The sequence below is a fragment of the Ctenopharyngodon idella genome, chromosome 8 (assembly GCF_019924925.1).
Source record: "Ctenopharyngodon idella isolate HZGC_01 chromosome 8, HZGC01, whole genome shotgun sequence".
Classification (NCBI taxonomy): Eukaryota; Metazoa; Chordata; class Actinopteri; order Cypriniformes; family Xenocyprididae; genus Ctenopharyngodon; species Ctenopharyngodon idella.
This window is the reverse complement of record NC_067227.1, coordinates 18,963,195-18,980,826: the sequence shown is the minus strand read 5'-3', so window position 1 is coordinate 18,980,826 and position 17,632 is coordinate 18,963,195. Positions and strand designations below refer to the sequence as shown.

Sequence of the window (17,632 nt, the reverse complement as noted above, 5' to 3'; positions counted from 1 at the left end):
TATCTTATAAAAAACTAAAAGATGTATAATCCTGTAATTGGTTGTCTTCCTGCTCTGACTGTTGAGGGCCTTTCCATTAGGGATAAAAAATGTAATAATATATCAGAAGAATATTAACCAGAGAAAAAAGTGTTTCACCTAAAGCAATGGTGAAGTGGAAACAGGATTATCACTCGTTTTTCAGAATTTGTGGTCAGATATAAATAAATTTGTAATCCCTAATAAAGTCAAAGTAACTCACTTTAAAATAATAAACAGATACTATCCATGTAACAATTTTATTAGTAAATTTAAAGAAGGGTTTTCGCCATTATGTAGTTTTTGTAAAGAAGAAACAGAAACAATTGTACACTTATTCTTCAGTTGTAATTATACCAAATTATTTTGGTCCCAAGTTTCTGTTTCTTTTAAACTTGTTTTACAAGTTTGTCACTATAACTGATGTAATGGTCTTGTTTATGGATTGTGATGCTGGTTTATTGGAAATGTATATCGACTGTACCAAATGGTAGACTATTTTTCACTGATTTGAAGATTTTTTATGACTCTCTAACATCAATACCGAAAAATCGAAAAGCTGTTAAGACATCTAAGCTGTTGAAAAGGATATAATGTAATAGAAACATGATTGATTTCTGATATAAGATACAGAATTTTGATTTAACTGGTTAATATATTTAAATGTCTTTGTATTCCCCTACCGTTGTTTCAATAAAAATAAAAAAACAACAACAACAACAAAAAAACAAACAAACAAAAAACACTTCTAATATTGCCCATAACCCATTGCGCGTTGGACGAGGATTCGATCAGAACTACAAACACGAAGAAAAAGTATTAAAAAAAACTACAAACATGACGAATGTGCGGGACCGACGGTTAAGCAGAGCGGTTTATTTGACTGATTAATAATCAGTATCTAACCTGACGAAAAGATATTTATTCAATGGTAAACATTATATTTAATCTAGCAACAGCATTGTGAAATTTTATAAAGATGCGTTTGGTCATTAACTTTTAAATGCGTCATTATGCAAACATGAGGAGAGTTCTTCGCATGAAAGACCAATGACTGTGCACTCAATGTGCTGCTACTTTTCTCTCCGAGTCCGAAATGGTAGGAAATTGTACTTTTTCTTAACACCGTACATACTTAGGGCATAGTATAAGTAAGTTAGGCGAATTGATACGCAGCTTGTGTCTTTATGAGCAAGTAGTTGAATTATTCACTCAAACGATTAATTCAAAATAAACTTAACGTTACTGATTCAAAACAGTAAAACAAACGACTGTGTGACTCAACGGTTTAACGTTACTAGCTTTGGCTTCGCTTGAACTAGTTTCGTTGGTGGAGCAAAAATGGACAAAGTAACTAGCAATATTGTGTCTAAAATGTAAGTTTTATTAACTTATATTAACAATATTAACTTCTTATTTATTTACTTGCTGAAAAAAATAAATAGCTCAATCAAATATCAGCATGACTGTGATTACCTGGCACTCTTGCTCGAGTAGTATTGCTTCTAAATGATATAGATACAGATACAGATAAACCGTCCTCAAAAATCACAAACAGCTCCTTTCCTCCTCAGCCAGAGATGGGAAACTTATGTTTAGTTATTGCAAAATGTTAATTTCTGTATATAACTAAAAGCACATTGCCAAAGGGACTTTGACGATGCACAGAACATATTGTGTATAGGACACTTATGAGATCAGATATTATTCTCTTATTTATTTATTTATTTATTGTATGAAAAAAAGATTATGCAATATTCTCACTTTTAGTGACAATATAAAGATATTTCTCTCATATATGGTCATTAAAAAAATAACATCTCACCTAGTGTCAGTCAGATGTCTGAAGCCGCCTTCTGCCATTTCTGATTTTATTTCTAAGCTGGCCAAAAAAGTCTTCCCATAAATGATCAATCATTTGTGTAAAAGTTGGCCTGACAACATAACCGTTGCCACATGCCAAGACAATTTACAGCAAATTTGTCCCTGAAATACACTGGACATTTGGCATGAGGAGGAATGAGATCTGTCTACAGTAGGTGAGGTTTTTTTGGAGCTCGGCTGACTCTGTCTCTCACTGTGGATCATTAATGAAAAGGAAAATGAACATTTGGATCTCTAAATGCTGTGAACTGATTCTTCTGACAGGAGCAGAAGGGACGTTTGGACCTACTGCCAGCAGGCTGTAACAGACAGATGGGTTTTCACACAAACAACAGAAAACATCAAGAGCAGTCAGGCTGGCACACACAGAAGAATCAGCAAAGGGAAGAAAGTCTGGATAATGAGACACTGCTAGCATGAGATGATAATTCACTCTGTGCTGTGAGAAGACAAACTGTCCAGTCCATTTAGAGTTCAACTCCATAGTTACAAAGCCATATGGTGAGTTCACTAATATGATTTAGTGAGTTGACTTATCTTAACTGCATTATGAGTAGCATCAGGTTTTATAAAATGTAAAGTGGTTTTTGAAGGAAATAACAATTTAATTCAAAACGTTTAAAGTAACAATGAAATGGAAATGTGATGTACATCCAAGTAAAATGGATTATCAGAAAAAAGATTTGGTTTTTGATTGAATGAAGGCAGATCTAAGTGAGAGCGGAAAGGCCGGAGTTTAGGCAGACTAAATGATTGGAGAAGTCCAGCATAGGTCACCAGAGAGAAGTCTGTTGTTTCACTGCAATATTGAGTTATAATATTTTGATTAAAAATTATGAAGTCATATAATACACATAATGAAATATATGCATAAATGAATTGTTCACAGTAAAAAAACAAACAAACATGCATTTAGAAAATATTTATTTCATGCCAATTTTAACAAAAATTTTGGTCACGCATTTTTTGTTGTTGATTATATTGTTAAAGGATAATCTTGTTATCTCAAATAAATCTTATTTACAAGAACCATTAGCACAGACTTATATTGATATTCTAAATCTGTGATCTGACTGCAGTAAAATATAATTACCAGCAGATGGCGGCCAAACGTCAGAATCCTGTTGATATCAAGTTATCCAAACCGCACACCAATGAAGTTTTGAACTCGAAGGACAATTCTGAGTAAGTACTGACATCCAAATATGCAGCACAAATATCATTATCACTCCCTTACAAAAATGATTATCGTGATACCATTGTACAGTGATGACATCAGATAGTGATCCTGTGGTATTGTCACATACCATTTACATTTATGCATTTAGCAGATGCTTTCATCCAAAGTAACATTTATATGGCACATGTCTAGAAGAATCAGAATCAGAATGAGCTTTATTCGCCAAGTGTCAACAAACACACAAGGAATTTGTTGTGGTGTCCAGGAGCTCTGGGTACATATATATATTATATACATAAATATCACAGAAAGAACTTTTACATAAGTAAGTAAAATAAAAACAAATTGAAAACCATAAAGTAATGTACATCTAGATCAGAAGACTTTTGTATATGTATTTACATAATGAGTATCTATTTATTGCCTAACTCTCAGGTGGCATGAATGCCGCAATAGTACTAAATTATGAATTATAAAAACAGGTATTTGGTGTGCTAGCTATTTAAGGTGGAGATAGCCTGGGATTGAGAAACACTGAGCAGTATCATTTTCATATCTACAAGTGAGGGAGAGTCAGGGGAGGATTAGGTGCTCTTATCTCTTAAAGTGTAATCAGTAACTACTGTAGCCTACTAAACGCATCCATGCCCAGAGCACATGCACACACCAACTCTTGCATATACTGTATGTGTTGACTCCACATGGATTTTATCTTATGAATGCACTGAAACACTGCGATTCTCTTTTGACCTTGTTCTTGTTTCTTGTATTAAGATCAATGATAGTGAGTTAAACCTCAACTTCATGTGCCAGTAAAGGGTAAAGCTCAGTAGGACAGCATGTTATCAGGGCTCTTCACTGAGAGTTGAGTGGTTTAGGGTTGCATGTTCAATATTGCAGATGATGGTGTTTAATAATTGATTCTTATGAAATCTAATGGCAGCATCACCACACTGAGACTTCAGTTACAGTGACCGCTTTGTTCATGGTGATATTCGCTACTAAACCTGGAAAAATATTAGGTTTTTACAGAAGGAAAATGAAGGTAAATATGTGCACTAAAATTTAGATTTTATATATGAATGTGTACTGTAACCACCAAGACTGAATTAGAATATATAATGTGATAAGTGAAATAATTAATTTTTAACATAATATAACATTAAATATAATTTAATTACATGTAATTTAAATAAAATAAATTAAAATTATAATTTAATTAGATATATAATTATATATTAGAATAAATGTAATATATAGTATTATATATAAATATACACAGTTCCAAATTATTATGCAAGTGACATATCAGTTTGATTTCAGTACAATAAACATTCAGATTTTAGTTTTTCTTAGAAAGTGTTTGTTTGTTTATTTATCCATGTCGTTTTAGATAACTGGTATCAATCTCAGACAAAATAATTTGCCAGGTCTACTTAGGTAAATGGAAACCCTACTTAGAGGTTGTTCCACATTATTAAACAAGTCACAGTTCTCATGCAATATGTGGAGGAAGAAAGATCTTTCTGAAGATGAAAAGCATGAAATGGTGCAATGTCTTGCAAAAGGCATTTAAAAAACTAATATTGTGTGAAAACTGAATGGAGATTATAGAATTATCATAAGATTTGTGAGTGATTTAGAGCACAGCAGAACTCGGTCAGATAAAGGCTTATTAAGGAAAGTTTCTGTCAAACAAGTTAATTGTATTAAAAGGGCAGCTATAAAAAAGCCAGTGTTGAGCAGCAAACAGGTATTTGAAGCTGCTGGTGTCTCTGGAGTCTTGAGAACCTCTCCATGCAGGCTGGCAGTTGTGCGTAAAGATGCATTTCAGCCTCCGTTAACCAAACCTTAGAAAGAGAAATGTTTACAGTTGGTTTAGAAATACATGAAGACTCGTTTTTAAATAGTTTTATTCACTGACGAATGCCGTGCTACAATGGATGGTCTAAATGGATGGATTTCTGGATGGTTGGTGAATGGCCACCATGTTCCAACAAGACTGCGACGTCAGCAGGGAGCTGGCGGGTGATGATTTGGGCTGGAATATTGGGAAGTGAGATGGAAGGTCCCTTTAGGGTCTCTGAGGATGTCAAAATGACTTCATCAAGATATGTAGAGTTCATAACTGGCCATTTTCAGCTATGGTATAAAAAGAAGGATAGTGCCTTCTGAAATACAATGCACTATGCACTATCCCATGCTGCAAAAAAACACCACAGCAATAAAACTGTTTGAAAATGTATTTCTACACCCACTGTACATGTTTCTCTTTATGAGGTTTGTTTAGGGATGGCTGAAATGCATCTTTACGCACAACTGCCAGCCTGCATGGAGAGGTTCTCCATACTCCAGAGACACCAGCAGCTTCAAATACCTGTTTGCTGCTCAACACTGGCTTTTTTATAGCTGCCCTTTTAATACAATTAACTTGTTTGACAGAAACTTTCCTTAATAAGCCTTTATCTGACCGAGTTCTGCTGTGCTCTAAATCACTCACAAATCTTATGATACTTCAATAATCTGCATTCAGTTTTCACACAATATTAGTTGTTTTCATGCCTTTTGCAAGACATTGCACCATTTCATGCTTTTCATCTTCAGAAAGATCTTTCTTCCTCCCCATATTGCATGAGAACTATGACTCGCTTAATAATGTGGAACAAACTCTTAAGTAGGGTTTCCATTTACCTAAGTAGACCTGGCAAATTATTTTGTCTGAGATTGATACCAGTTATTTAAAATGACATGGATAAATAAACAAACAAACACTTTCTTAGAAAAACTAAAATCTGAATGTTTATTGTACTGAAATCCTACTGATATGTCACTTGCATAATAATTTGGAACACAGTTTACATATATACTATACAGACTTACTCACAAAAATTAATTAATAATATTTTAGTATATATATATAAAAGTATTCTTTATGGGACTTCTAAGGAATATTATAAGACTTTAAGATGAATTAAAATAAATTCAAGATGAATTAATTCGATTTTATAAAAAAAAAGAAAAAGAAAAAAAAAAAAAAGGCTTTATTAATCCAATAAAATGTCAGCAATACATTAGAAATACAGCCATAACCATAGTCAGTCCTGGTCTGAGCAGAGGCTCAAGGTTTGAGTTGTAATTGAGCTAAAAGATGTGATCTGTGTGAGATTTTGGATGGATCGTTTTGTACTAACTAAGAACTGTTTTTGTAAACAAATACTTGTCAGGGACCAAACTGGAACAACAAACATTGAAAAACAAATTGATCTATGACTATTCTGACTGAGATGCTTGTTTCCATCAATGTTTATGGTAGTTTTGGCCTATAGTAGTATTCCAAGAGCTGGACTTATCCTGTATTTACAATATTTAAATACACCAGTTAATTAATATAGAGCAGTGTAATCCATTAAATCAGTCGAACAGATAGAAAAACGAAGCCGAACTAAAACACTGTAGGACAGTGAAGGACATAATGGTTGAGCCTGACTCGTGTTTCCGGATTCTTAGACATCATTCTTGGCCCTCCTCTATCCTGATGACAATGTCTCTCCCTCAGCATCAGTAATCTGTCTCATTCAGCTCTGAGTGCTGCATCTTGGTAAGGCCAGAGTGTAACATAAAATCAATGTTTCATTAACATTTAATGACTTGGACTGGCTTAACAGCACCAGGACAGATGCTTGTGCGTCAGGTTTCAGAGTGACTTTAGCTGACTTGATTACAGTTTGGATGTTCTTCCGGTCATAGTTATAGCACTGATGCATGCAGGGAAGGCTGATCCCAGTTCAGCAGCGCCATTGCTGAGATAGGTGGGCGTTGTCAGGGAGGCGCACAGGAAGAAGTCGCTCAGTCATTCTGATCATGTGTTGTGATCAGAATTTATGTCTGTCTAACAGGAAGAAGTACAGACTACAGGTTGGAATACACAGTTCTGCTAATGCAGGGGTTTTAAACAAAGGTCAGGGGTCCGTGAGGGAGATCTGAAAGCTTTAAAAGCATCTAAAAGCACTTTCAGTGTTCATCTTCTGTGTTTGAGAGAAATGGAAGTAAAACATTAAGTCGATAAAAAAAAGAGGCAACAGACTGCTTGTGCTATTGATTTTATTGTTCATAAACATCACTATTGGCTTTACCCTTCATAACAGGCAAAATGTAATATCAGAAGTGGAAAAATCTTTGTTTTAACACAGGGAGGAAGGAAGATAGAGAGAGAGAGAGAGAGAAGGCAAGGGGAAAGAAGAGACACAATCTGAAATCTCTCAAGGACCATATGGAGGGCTGTGAGTTGCCTACCATATGCTGAAGGCTTTTGTCATGGAAATAACTCTTTAATTTTTTGGCACTTCATATTATTGTTCAGCCAGGCTGGGCACTTCCACAAAAGAGAGAAAAAAAAAAAACAGGAGAGAAAAAGAGAGAGAGAGACAAAGAAATATGGGTAGATCCTGGTGAACAGAGAGAGAATGATTAGCATTGTTAATATTGCTGGTAGCTACAGCAGGTAATGAGCTAATGAAGTCCCTGATCCTGTTCAGCCTGTCCAGGGTTAAACAGCTCAGAAAAGGTAAAAGCAAAAGGGATCGGCTCACATGCGGCGTCTCATTATTGCTGAGATCTATATACACACATATTTACAATTTTCACTTTCTCAGTCTCTTCAGTTATCTCACATTTCCGAACGTTTGTGGAAAAAGATTTTTCTGGTGATGATGGAGATGATGGTAGTCCTTTGGAATAGCCTTTAAAAGAGCTCATCTACATTACATTAAGCTTTGCATAATTAGAACTGACTCTGAATTCAAGCCTTATTACAATGGAAAATATCCAGATGGATATTCATAATAGATAGTCTGTTGATTCTTCACAGCTGTGGGGGTGTCAGAAATATGAGGGGATGATTTAGGAATATAAGCAGGATGAATGTCCATCAGGGTCAGAAATGAATCAGGACTTAATGAATGCAAAAATGCAACCAAATGTGCTCCAGATATTTAAAATGAGAAGACATAATATATCTATTAGATAACATCTCTGTTTACTTCATATACACTACCATTCAAAAGTAAGACTAGAGGTCTCTTATGTGCACCAAGGCTTCATTTATTTGATCAAAAACACAGTAAAAACAGTAATATTGTGAAATATTATTACAATTTAAAATAACTGATTTCTATTTTAATATATTTTAAAGTGTAATATTTTCCTGTGATTTTTAGCATCATTACTTCAGTCTTCAGTGTCACATGATCCTTCAGAAATCATTCAAATATGCTGATTTTCTGCTCAAGAAACATTTCTTATTATTATCAATGTTGAAAACAGATTGTGGAAACTGTGATACATTTTTTCAGGATTTTTTGATGAATAGACAGTTCAAAAGAACAGCATTTATTTGAAATAGAAACATTCTGTAACATTATACATTTCTTTACCATCAATTTTGATCAATTTAATGTATCCTTGCTAAATAAAAGTATATTTTTTTTTTTAAATGTTTACTGACCCCAAACTTTTGAACGGTAGTGTATATATATTACATATTACACTAAATATTTTATTCTATTGGCCTGTCTAATAAGGTACTATGAAATATATCAAGAGTCATTTGATATATTTTGAATATTTAACGCTTTAGCATTTGAAAAAGTGATCATTGTATCAGTGATCAAGTATTAACTTTTAATTTGAATGATAGTTATTATATTTCTGACACTGATGTCCATCAGCAATGAGAGTGAAATACCATGCAGAAATCTGCTAGGACACACCGTGCCAATGTACGAGGTCAGGAATGGGTGGATAAGAGGCGAAGAGCAGAAGAAAAGTGGGAGGAGAAACTCATTATCTATTCCCCGCAGGTTTTGGCCCATTACTGAGATTGTGCCGTCCTTTTTACAATATGCAAAACACTGACAGAGCCTTTGGCTGCTGCTGCTCGACCTTCCTCACAAGGTCAAACTCAGACTCAATTATGCTCTCAGACTACTGTCTGTCCACCAACACCTGTTAACCCTTTAGGGGAGTGGACACTGCCTCTTCATTTTGCCACGAGCTGCATCATATATGCTGATGCATATCATCATATGCAGGATTTCCTCATGATGGTGCTAAATGTATTTTTATTATGAAACAAGCAGTTTTGTTTCCGCTTTTTCTGCTTCACAGGACAGACAGCAAAGAGACAGATGATTTACACCGTCGCATTTTCTGATTGCACTTCTCATCCTTTCATCTCCAAACATCTTTCAGATCTTTATTATAGAGGCAGTGGCACATTGGCGCCATATGCTCAGCTATTTCCATCAATGCTGCCATTAAGCCTCTACTTTGTTTCATCTCTGTCCTGAACCCAGCACTCCTTTCACTCAAACACTGAATAATCCATCCTGATTGGCCATTCAGGGGGGTCATTATTTCTGGGTCTAGGATTTGGGACTCCTATTTCACATGTCATTGAAACTCTGTCATATTCATGTCATTGTCTGGCGGCCGCAGCTTATGATGGGATTTATTTGGACAGCTAAAACCAAATGCATGAAATATGTCATGCTGTGGGTTAGTCTTTTTATAATTACATTCAAAACTGCTGAGATGAAAGATGGTTATATTAAATTTGTGATAATAGTAATAGTAAAAATATTGTTAGAAAAAGGCTTATTGCTGTTGATTTTCTTATTAAAATTTCATTTAAATTTGTAAGAACAAAAAAAGTGTTTTAAGATTGGGTCGATTTGCACCTTCTGGGATTAATATAATTTGATTTTGCTTTGTTTTTATTGGTGTTTAGATGTAAAAGACATTTCTGGAATGCTAAATTGTTTGGCATTTGAGCAATGAGATGAATTGTGATGTCACAAATGTGGGTGGAGTCACACAAACACACCATAGCATAGACATTCTGGATGGTCTCAGCAGGAAATGGAGTTCTAGAAACGACGAAATGAGATATGACCTTTGAGATATTAAGGAGATTTCTGTTTATTGCCCTACATTGACTGCTAACAGGACAGCTGTGATTATACAAGTTGCTGTACCTAAGAAGAATTATTGCCCATTAAACAAAGCATCATCACCTGAATTCATCTGCTTTTAAACACTGCATACCGTCCCTCTCGAAAAAGAATAAAATCCCTCTACAGCTGAATCATGCATATAAAGATTTTCATTAAAGAGCAGCATCTTAAAAGGTCAACGGCAGTTCAGTATCCAATAACACAGAGAATAATCAACCAAATAAATAAATAAATAGATAGATACATAAATAAATAAATACATATTAAATAAATAGGGAAATGAAAATAGTGCATAAATAAATACACAAGTACTCAACAACAATACTGGAATGGTAGAAATGAGGTTTGTATAATGGACACTTTGAGAGCTTGACAGAGCAGAGGTTAGAGGTCATACCTGCCTCTGGGTGAGGTAATCATGGAGCAGGAAGACAAGGGGCGGAGCCCCAGGCATCTGGAGCACATGCAGTCTGTGTTAGTGTGAGGAAGCCCAGCAGAGCGAGCAGAGATCTGCTAAAGAAGTCATTGAAAGTCCCTGTCGTCCGTATTGTGAATGTTTCGAATGTTTGGTGATCATTGAAATGTTTAGTCTTGAGTGCTGTTTCCTCCATATTGTAAAACACATAGTGATGGTCGCTCTGCTCGAACAGTTACAGGACATGATTGGCACAAATAAATAAATAAATAAACAAATAAATAGTGAAACCATGAAACTGCAGGAAACTTTGAATATAAAAATAACAATTATAAATAAAATACCAAAAGTGTAACAAAAGTTTGTACCTTTTCAGAGGTCTACAATCTTTTTTTTTTTTTTTTTTTTTGCAAATACTGTCATTATTCACATTTTCATAAAAAGTTTATGTTGGCAGTTGCAAAAGAATTCAAAATAAAAGAGCAGCATAAAAATACAAATTGATTTTCATTTCTTAAAAAGCACAAACCTGTTGCTGTCCTTTTTTATGTCTTTTTTATGATTTGCTATAAAACATCAGTAATCTAAATATTATTACTATCGTTATTAATAGTATTATGTTCATAAAAATTTGCATGCCAGGCCTCATAATTGTATGTGTCTATATGAGAGGGTCTTTTTTTTTTTTTTTTTTTTTTGTTACCAAAGAAAAAAAATCCAGCATCTATTCATTATTGTCTTCTTATTATTGGGTTGGTTTGGTTTTTTTCTTGGTGAAAATATTGCTTTCTAAAAAAGGGATAGTGGGGTTCTGTGAAGGGGAGTCTGTGGGGAGATTTTTGAGAGCGTTAACTTGTCTTCATCTTTTTTCTTTTGTTAATTCTCGGAGCCAGACTCGTCCTCGTCTCCGGAGCCTCTGAAGCAGGCGGACTCGTAGTGTTTGTTCAGGTAGGACTTCAGCGCGAAGGTCTTATTGCAGCGCTTGCAGCGGTAGTGTTTGAAGGCCGAATGTGTCTGCATGTGCGCTCGTAGGTTGGATCGGTCGGCGAAGGCTTTCCCGCAGTGGGCGCAGGCGAAGGGTTTTTCTCCCGTATGTGACCGCATGTGCCCCTGCAGCAGCCAAGGCCGACTGAAGGCTTTACTGCACACGTGACATTTGTGCTTGAGGTCGTGAGTGAGGATGTGCATGGCCAGCGCCGGCATTGACACGTAAACCTTGTCACAAGTGGGACACTTGCGCGCCATCTTGCTGTCGAGGCTGCGGTGGGTCTGCTTGTGTCTGCTCAGGTTGGATGAAGTGGCGTAGGTCTTTCCGCACTCATTGCAGGTGTGTCGTGGACCTCCATTGTTCGCCCCGGCCACTTCTTTCTCCTCTGCGGCATCTTTTCTTGTTTCCACAACCTCGCCCTTCCTCCTTGAGCGGCCGTCAGATATAAAGAACGCATCCATGGTGTAGCCCTCGCTGAGAGATTCGCTCTCGCTGCTGAAGTATCCGCGGGCCGTGAGGCCAGACTGAGGGCTGTCCGGGTGCTCCAGGTCTGGTTGGCAGTACTCCCCACCTCCGCTGCTGACGGGGGAGTACAGCGGATCTGAGCTCAGTTTCATGTCAGCCTGCTTCTCCTCTGCGTACTCAGAAGAGCTGATGTAATCTTGGATGTAGCCTGCAGCAGGACAGGGAACATGAACTGGTTATTAACTAATTGACCTTTCACTTCTTCTCTGAACTCCAGGTGTAAAGCAATTAAAAACACAGAATGTCACTACACTACAGACACAATGTAAAGTGTGCTGTCAGACACAACAAAAGTGTAATGACAATAAAAAGTACAAGTGTAATGACAATAACACTCTTAAAAATAAAGGTTCTTTATTGGCATCAATTGTTCCATGAAAAACCTTGAACCACAAAAGGTTCTTTATAGTGGAAAGAAGCTTTTTAGATTACTAAAATGTTTTTCACATGAAGAAAAAAATGGTTCTTTTAAGTACCGTTCACTGAAAGGTTATTTCGCTGGCATTGCTGCCAAAACCCACGTTTGGAAAGAATGTAAACACCTGTTTCCATGAGGCTTTCCTAAAACACCTCACATCATATCTGCCTTTTGCACACCAAATAACATATGTTAAGCTGCAAGTCTTTCGTTTATATGGTAAAATAATACTGGAAACCAATTTGACTATATTTTGTGCTAAGCTATTTGGAAGTCTGTTTCTGTGTAAGATTAAAAAAATGGCAATTACTTTATCCATTCATTCATTCATTCATTTTCTCGTAATTTTGTATATAGCTCACATTTGTGTCTTTATATCTCACATTGTGACTTTATATCTCGCAGTGAGACTTTATATTTCATAGTATGACTTTATATCACACAATTGCTACATTATTTCTTATTGTAAACTTTATCTTACAGTTTCTTCTTTATTTTTTTACTAAGGTTGAAACAGGTTTTCGTAGTTCCTGGTGCCTGTTAGAGGGCTTCTGCATACCTCATTCATTTAAGTGTGTGTATGTGTGATTGAGACCCAGAGGGTTTTAACATGGTTAATAGCTAATTAAGCAGGTTAACTGTGGTGGAAGCATAAGTGTCTCTCTTTCTCTCCTTGAGATGAAGAAGCCACTCAGACTCTCTTTTTCTTTGATGAGATTAGCCGAGGGCTCCTGTCGAGTTTGGTGTTTATTTGCCTATTATGCACAACATAATCTTTTAAAAGTGGAGGTAAATGGAAGTTGATGTTATGAATGGATTTAAACCACTTTAAGGAATTTAGGACTTTACAAAACACTTTCACTTCTGTTAGAAGAGAACAAAATCTCTTTCCTAGATCTCAAAACTTCCTGAAATTATTTCAAACATTGAAGTATATTACCATTTTAAGGAATTTAGGACTTTACAAAACACTTTCACTTCTGTTAGAAGAGAACAAAATCTCTTTCCTAGATCTCAAAACCTCCTGAAATTGTTTCAAACATTGAAGTATATTACAAATATGAAAATATATTCCCTAATACAGGACATCTTATTACCTCTATATCTGCTGAAACAAATAAACTCCCTCCTAACTTCTCTAAACTGATTACGGAGCCCTCTGACCGTGAAGAGCGAGTCTTAATGCATCGTGAGGGTCATTCAGGAGCCGCTAAAAGGATTTCTGGCAGCCGTAGGGCTCAGACGCGTTTATTGCCATTGGAATTTCACCGACATAATACACCTTCCAAGGTGCCATGTCTTCAACAGAATGTTTCTAATTCAATCTGCTTGCTAAAAGGAAAACCCAAAAGGCATTTAATGCAGTGCAGTATCAGTTCGGGCTAGTTATACAGTGAGATTAAAGATAGCGATGCGCAATAATGATGGAGCTAGTCAGGGGGAAAAATCAACAGGATCAGTAGAGAGAGGATGTTATTGGGGATATAACTGTATTGTCCACAAAAGACGGCTCAGAGGTTATCAGGCTATATATATATATATATATATATTTGAGGAGGGGGTAACTATTAGGTAACTATATTTTCTGTCAGAACAGCAGTTTATTTTCTCTCAGAACCACAGTGCTACTACAGGTATTGTTCCCCTACCAAAATAAAACTGCTATTAGCCAAAAAAAAAAAAAAAAACATTCTGAAAACATACACAGTTTCAATAAACAGCATGAATATAACTGTAATAGAAAACTAAAATGAATAAAATAAATTCAATAATATAATATTGTTATTAATAGAAACAATATGATTTTTTGATGATTTTACTGAAGCAAGTTTGAATTAATAAATAAAAGAACTATTACTACTACATTTATAATGTATTTGATAATATAAGAAACAATCCATTATTTAGTATTATAATTAATAATATAATAATGATTAATTTCATTATGATTTTGCAGAAGCAACAATACTTGTAGTAACAGAAATTTTAATGTGGAATTTTTTTAGGGTTAGTCCAGTAACTGACAGGAAGGATGGAGTTGTTTGTCCTTTGTTTTAGAAGTCAACCTTCAAAATTTAGAATGAAGAAAAAATGTCTTCTACAATAATTACAGCAACTGTTTGCAAATTATTATACAAAACCATCAAAGGAAAAATTATTACTATTCATAAAATGAAGAAAGAATCCATGTTTTCGATTTTGTGATTTCATAATAAAATACAATGCAATACAAAACAATATTATAAAAGCATAAATCTACTTTTAAAAGGAGCAGCGTAGCTTAAAAGTTCAAATAATCTTACAATGACCCAAAAACAGATAAACAATCTGTTGTGGGGTTTTTTATAACAGGTGGGAAGATATCCCTCATGTCTTATCTCGCTTATCTGTGAAAAACACCACAGCAGGGCAGAGAGAGCCACACATCTGCTACCAAAATCTGTCTGTGAGGACACAGAGCTCTCTGGACTCCTAGTCTCTGTAGAATAGCTTAGTTTAGCTCAGCCTGTCCCATCATGTCCTCTCAGGGATGCTGGGCTTACTCTGTGCGTGATGCTATTTGCCCTATTGTGCGTGTGCGAGCTGCTGCATCATGTGACAAAAGTCAGCACTGCCTCAAGCTTCTCTTTCTTTTCATCTCCCTCGTTGTCCTTCGAGCTGTACAGTACAGTACTCGGATGTCTCCAGTGGCATCAATGATGGCTGAAACCCTACCTCCCCCTCCACCACTTAGATTCATGTACCCGGAAGCAGGAGAGTGAAACAGAGAAATAGTGAGATGAGGCAGAAAAGAAGGATGGGGGAGGAGAGCGAGAAAGAGAGAGTGCTGTTGGTAGGGGGAGGGTTTGGACCGAAACTCAAGGGCAGTATCAGCTAAGGACAAACACATCAGTCCCACAAAGCAGTGTGTTAGCGTTAGCATGAGCTACACAAAACAAACTGGTATCAAGCTCCTGTCCGTACGCTTTCGTACGGCTTTATTCGCATAAGCTGATCGCGCTGCGTGACCTGATTTGTGTCGGCATGAGTCAAAAAAACAAAAACAAAGTCTGGGGGGCACAATGGAGGACGGGGTTGGGGGTGAAAGGATGGAGGGTTTTACGGATTAGTTCACGACAGAATGAGAAGATTTATGTAACATCTGTTGGACTACGTACAATGTTCAAAACACACAGCGTCAAATTTGAATTATGCCTCGCAGATATTTTTTGTGGGCTAACCATTTGAAAACATGGTTTAACATCAAGCACATAAAGTGAAGCTACTGTATCTTGTATGTAAACAATAAATTGAGGCACCGTACTCACCATTTTCACAGAGCCGGACGCCCAGGCTTGAGCGAGAACGTGTAAAGGAGTCATCGAGATGATGATGGTGATGATGATGATGATTAGATGCTGACACAGGAGATGAAAAATCATCCAGTTTAATTTTCTTCACAAGAAACGAGCGAGGCATGGTTCACACACGGTCGCACGGCCACAGACGCACCAGAAATCCTTCACATCGGCCGCAGACGGACTCGCACAAAAAAAACCCTGAAGAAAATCGTCCCGAATGAAATCCGTCACATAAAAAAAGATCCACGTCCCAGAAACTAAAAAAAAACAACCAGCGACTGTAGATAAAGGAAAAATGAAGAGCACGCAGGAGGAGAGAGATGTCTGATGGTACAATACTGTGTGTGTGTGTGTGTGTATGTGTGACTGCTACTGTACACACACACACCCGCTTACGCTGCTGAAAAAAAAAGGAAAAAATTCACTTGTTCAGCACTGGATAGCTCCTGGCCTGCAGCGGAGGCGGTTGAGAGGAGGAAGAGATAGAGGAGAGAGAGAGAGAGAGAAAGAGAGGAAGAAAGAGAGACAGACAGAGAGAGGAGAGACTGTAAGACTAGCTGAGATCAGCAGTCAGGCAGGTTTTATAGAGGCAGACGGTGGGAGTGAGATCAGGTGGTACATCGCAATGGAGCTGCTCAGCATTAATCCATCAAACATCCCTCGGGACACACATCACATTACTACTGAACCGTCTGTGCCTTCACACACGCAGACAGACAGACCCCCCTCTGATACGATCCCTCCCCTCCTTGCACACCCCCATTCTGTGGGAGCGAGAGAGAGAAAAAGAGAAGGAAAGGCCTGAAATGTCGCACAGTCTCAAAGTGAGTTGATACAACAACCAGCGTACATTCTGTTCGGTTCCGTTCTGCGTCTCTTGTTCCGTCTATTTTGCTGACAGTTACATCAAATGCTGACAAGCTGCATTTGCTAGGTTTTCCTCTCTAAATCTGCTATGTCAACTAGAATTCATGCTCTTCCTGTGTATTTACATTTATGCATTTGGCTGAAAGCAGCATGCATATCAGTGCATTTATGTGTTTTCTGGGATTTGAACCCGTGAGCATCATCATTGTGAGCATCATAATGCATTAAATTCAGTGTTTTTTATTTATATGCTATTATAGTATTTATTGATTTTTTTTTGAATTAGCTATTATTTTTATATTTTTCATTTTAATTTTAGTTCAGGTTTTAGTAATTTTGTTATGTGCTTTTGTCATTTTTATTAGTTTTTGTTTTATAATATTTATATATTAGTTAATTTTTTTCAGTATTAGTTTTAGTCATTTTAGTACTTGTTAATTTTAGTTAGTTCCCAAGGCTACATTTTTAATCTTTGTTGAAGTTTTTCATCTAATATTTATATTTTATTTCAGCTTCAATTACAAAAAACAATTGTTAGTTTTAGTTAACAATTTTAAGTGTCTGCATATTCTTGAACAGCCATTAACAATGTTAGTTATTATGTGGAGAAACACAAATCTTCATGAATCAATGCAATTTTGCACTGATTTATGCACACATACACACACACATTCTCAGTGTGCACAATGATTACAAGTGCAGGCCACAGTTACTATGAATGGAGCTTCATAGGACAGGATGATGTCGGCATCTGCCTGCATGCTGAACCCTTTATGTTCTTTATGTCTTTGTGCTTACATGTAAAGCAAGTGGGAGTCTCTCAAACCGGCCCCCCATTCACTTAATGAAGTGTCTGAATACACCACACGCCACTCTGGCTCTCCCTTTCTCGCCCTCTGAGCAGTTGTCTAAAATAATTATTATACACACACCTTCGATTTAGCTTTACAATCATTTTTAAGATATTGTTTCAGATTATTAGT

General features: G+C 36.4%; 1 protein-coding gene and 1 long non-coding RNA gene across 3 annotated transcripts in view; one reads left to right on the top strand and one right to left on the bottom strand.

Moving 5' to 3' along the window:
- Positions 1-957: 957 nt before the first annotated feature.
- Positions 958-17,632, top strand: part of LOC127517937 (uncharacterized) — a 46,603-nt gene continuing 29,928 nt past the window's right edge. Inside the window, exons 1-3 of one of the 2 annotated variants that reach the window (XR_007931411.1) lie at positions 958-1,117; positions 2,167-2,403; positions 3,002-3,087. This is a non-coding gene — a long non-coding RNA (uncharacterized LOC127517937). Of the gene's footprint in view, positions 1,118-2,166; positions 2,404-2,998; positions 3,088-17,632 lie in introns of both variants that reach the window. The other variant, XR_007931410.1, reaches the window with a different exon arrangement.
- On the bottom strand, positions 6,094-16,919 carry scrt2 (scratch family zinc finger 2). Its single transcript, XM_051904164.1, has 2 exons — positions 15,750-16,919; positions 6,094-12,171 (listed from the first exon to the last, which is right to left on the bottom strand). Exons 1-2 carry the CDS (start codon positions 15,898-15,900, stop codon positions 11,387-11,389), a joined length of 936 nt encoding a protein of 311 aa, XP_051760124.1. The 5' UTR covers positions 15,901-16,919; the 3' UTR covers positions 6,094-11,386.

What these genes read in the sequence shown, in the direction of transcription:
- scrt2 (XM_051904164.1), bottom strand. Translation starts at nt 15,900, where the DNA reads ATGCCTCGCTCGTTTCTTGTGAAGAAAATTAAACTGGATGATTTTTCA. An exon ending in CGTCCGGCTCTGTGAAAATG is followed by an intron (nt 12,172 to 15,749) that starts GTGAGTACGGTG and finishes GTCCTGCTGCAG; the next exon opens with GCTACATCCAAGATTACATC.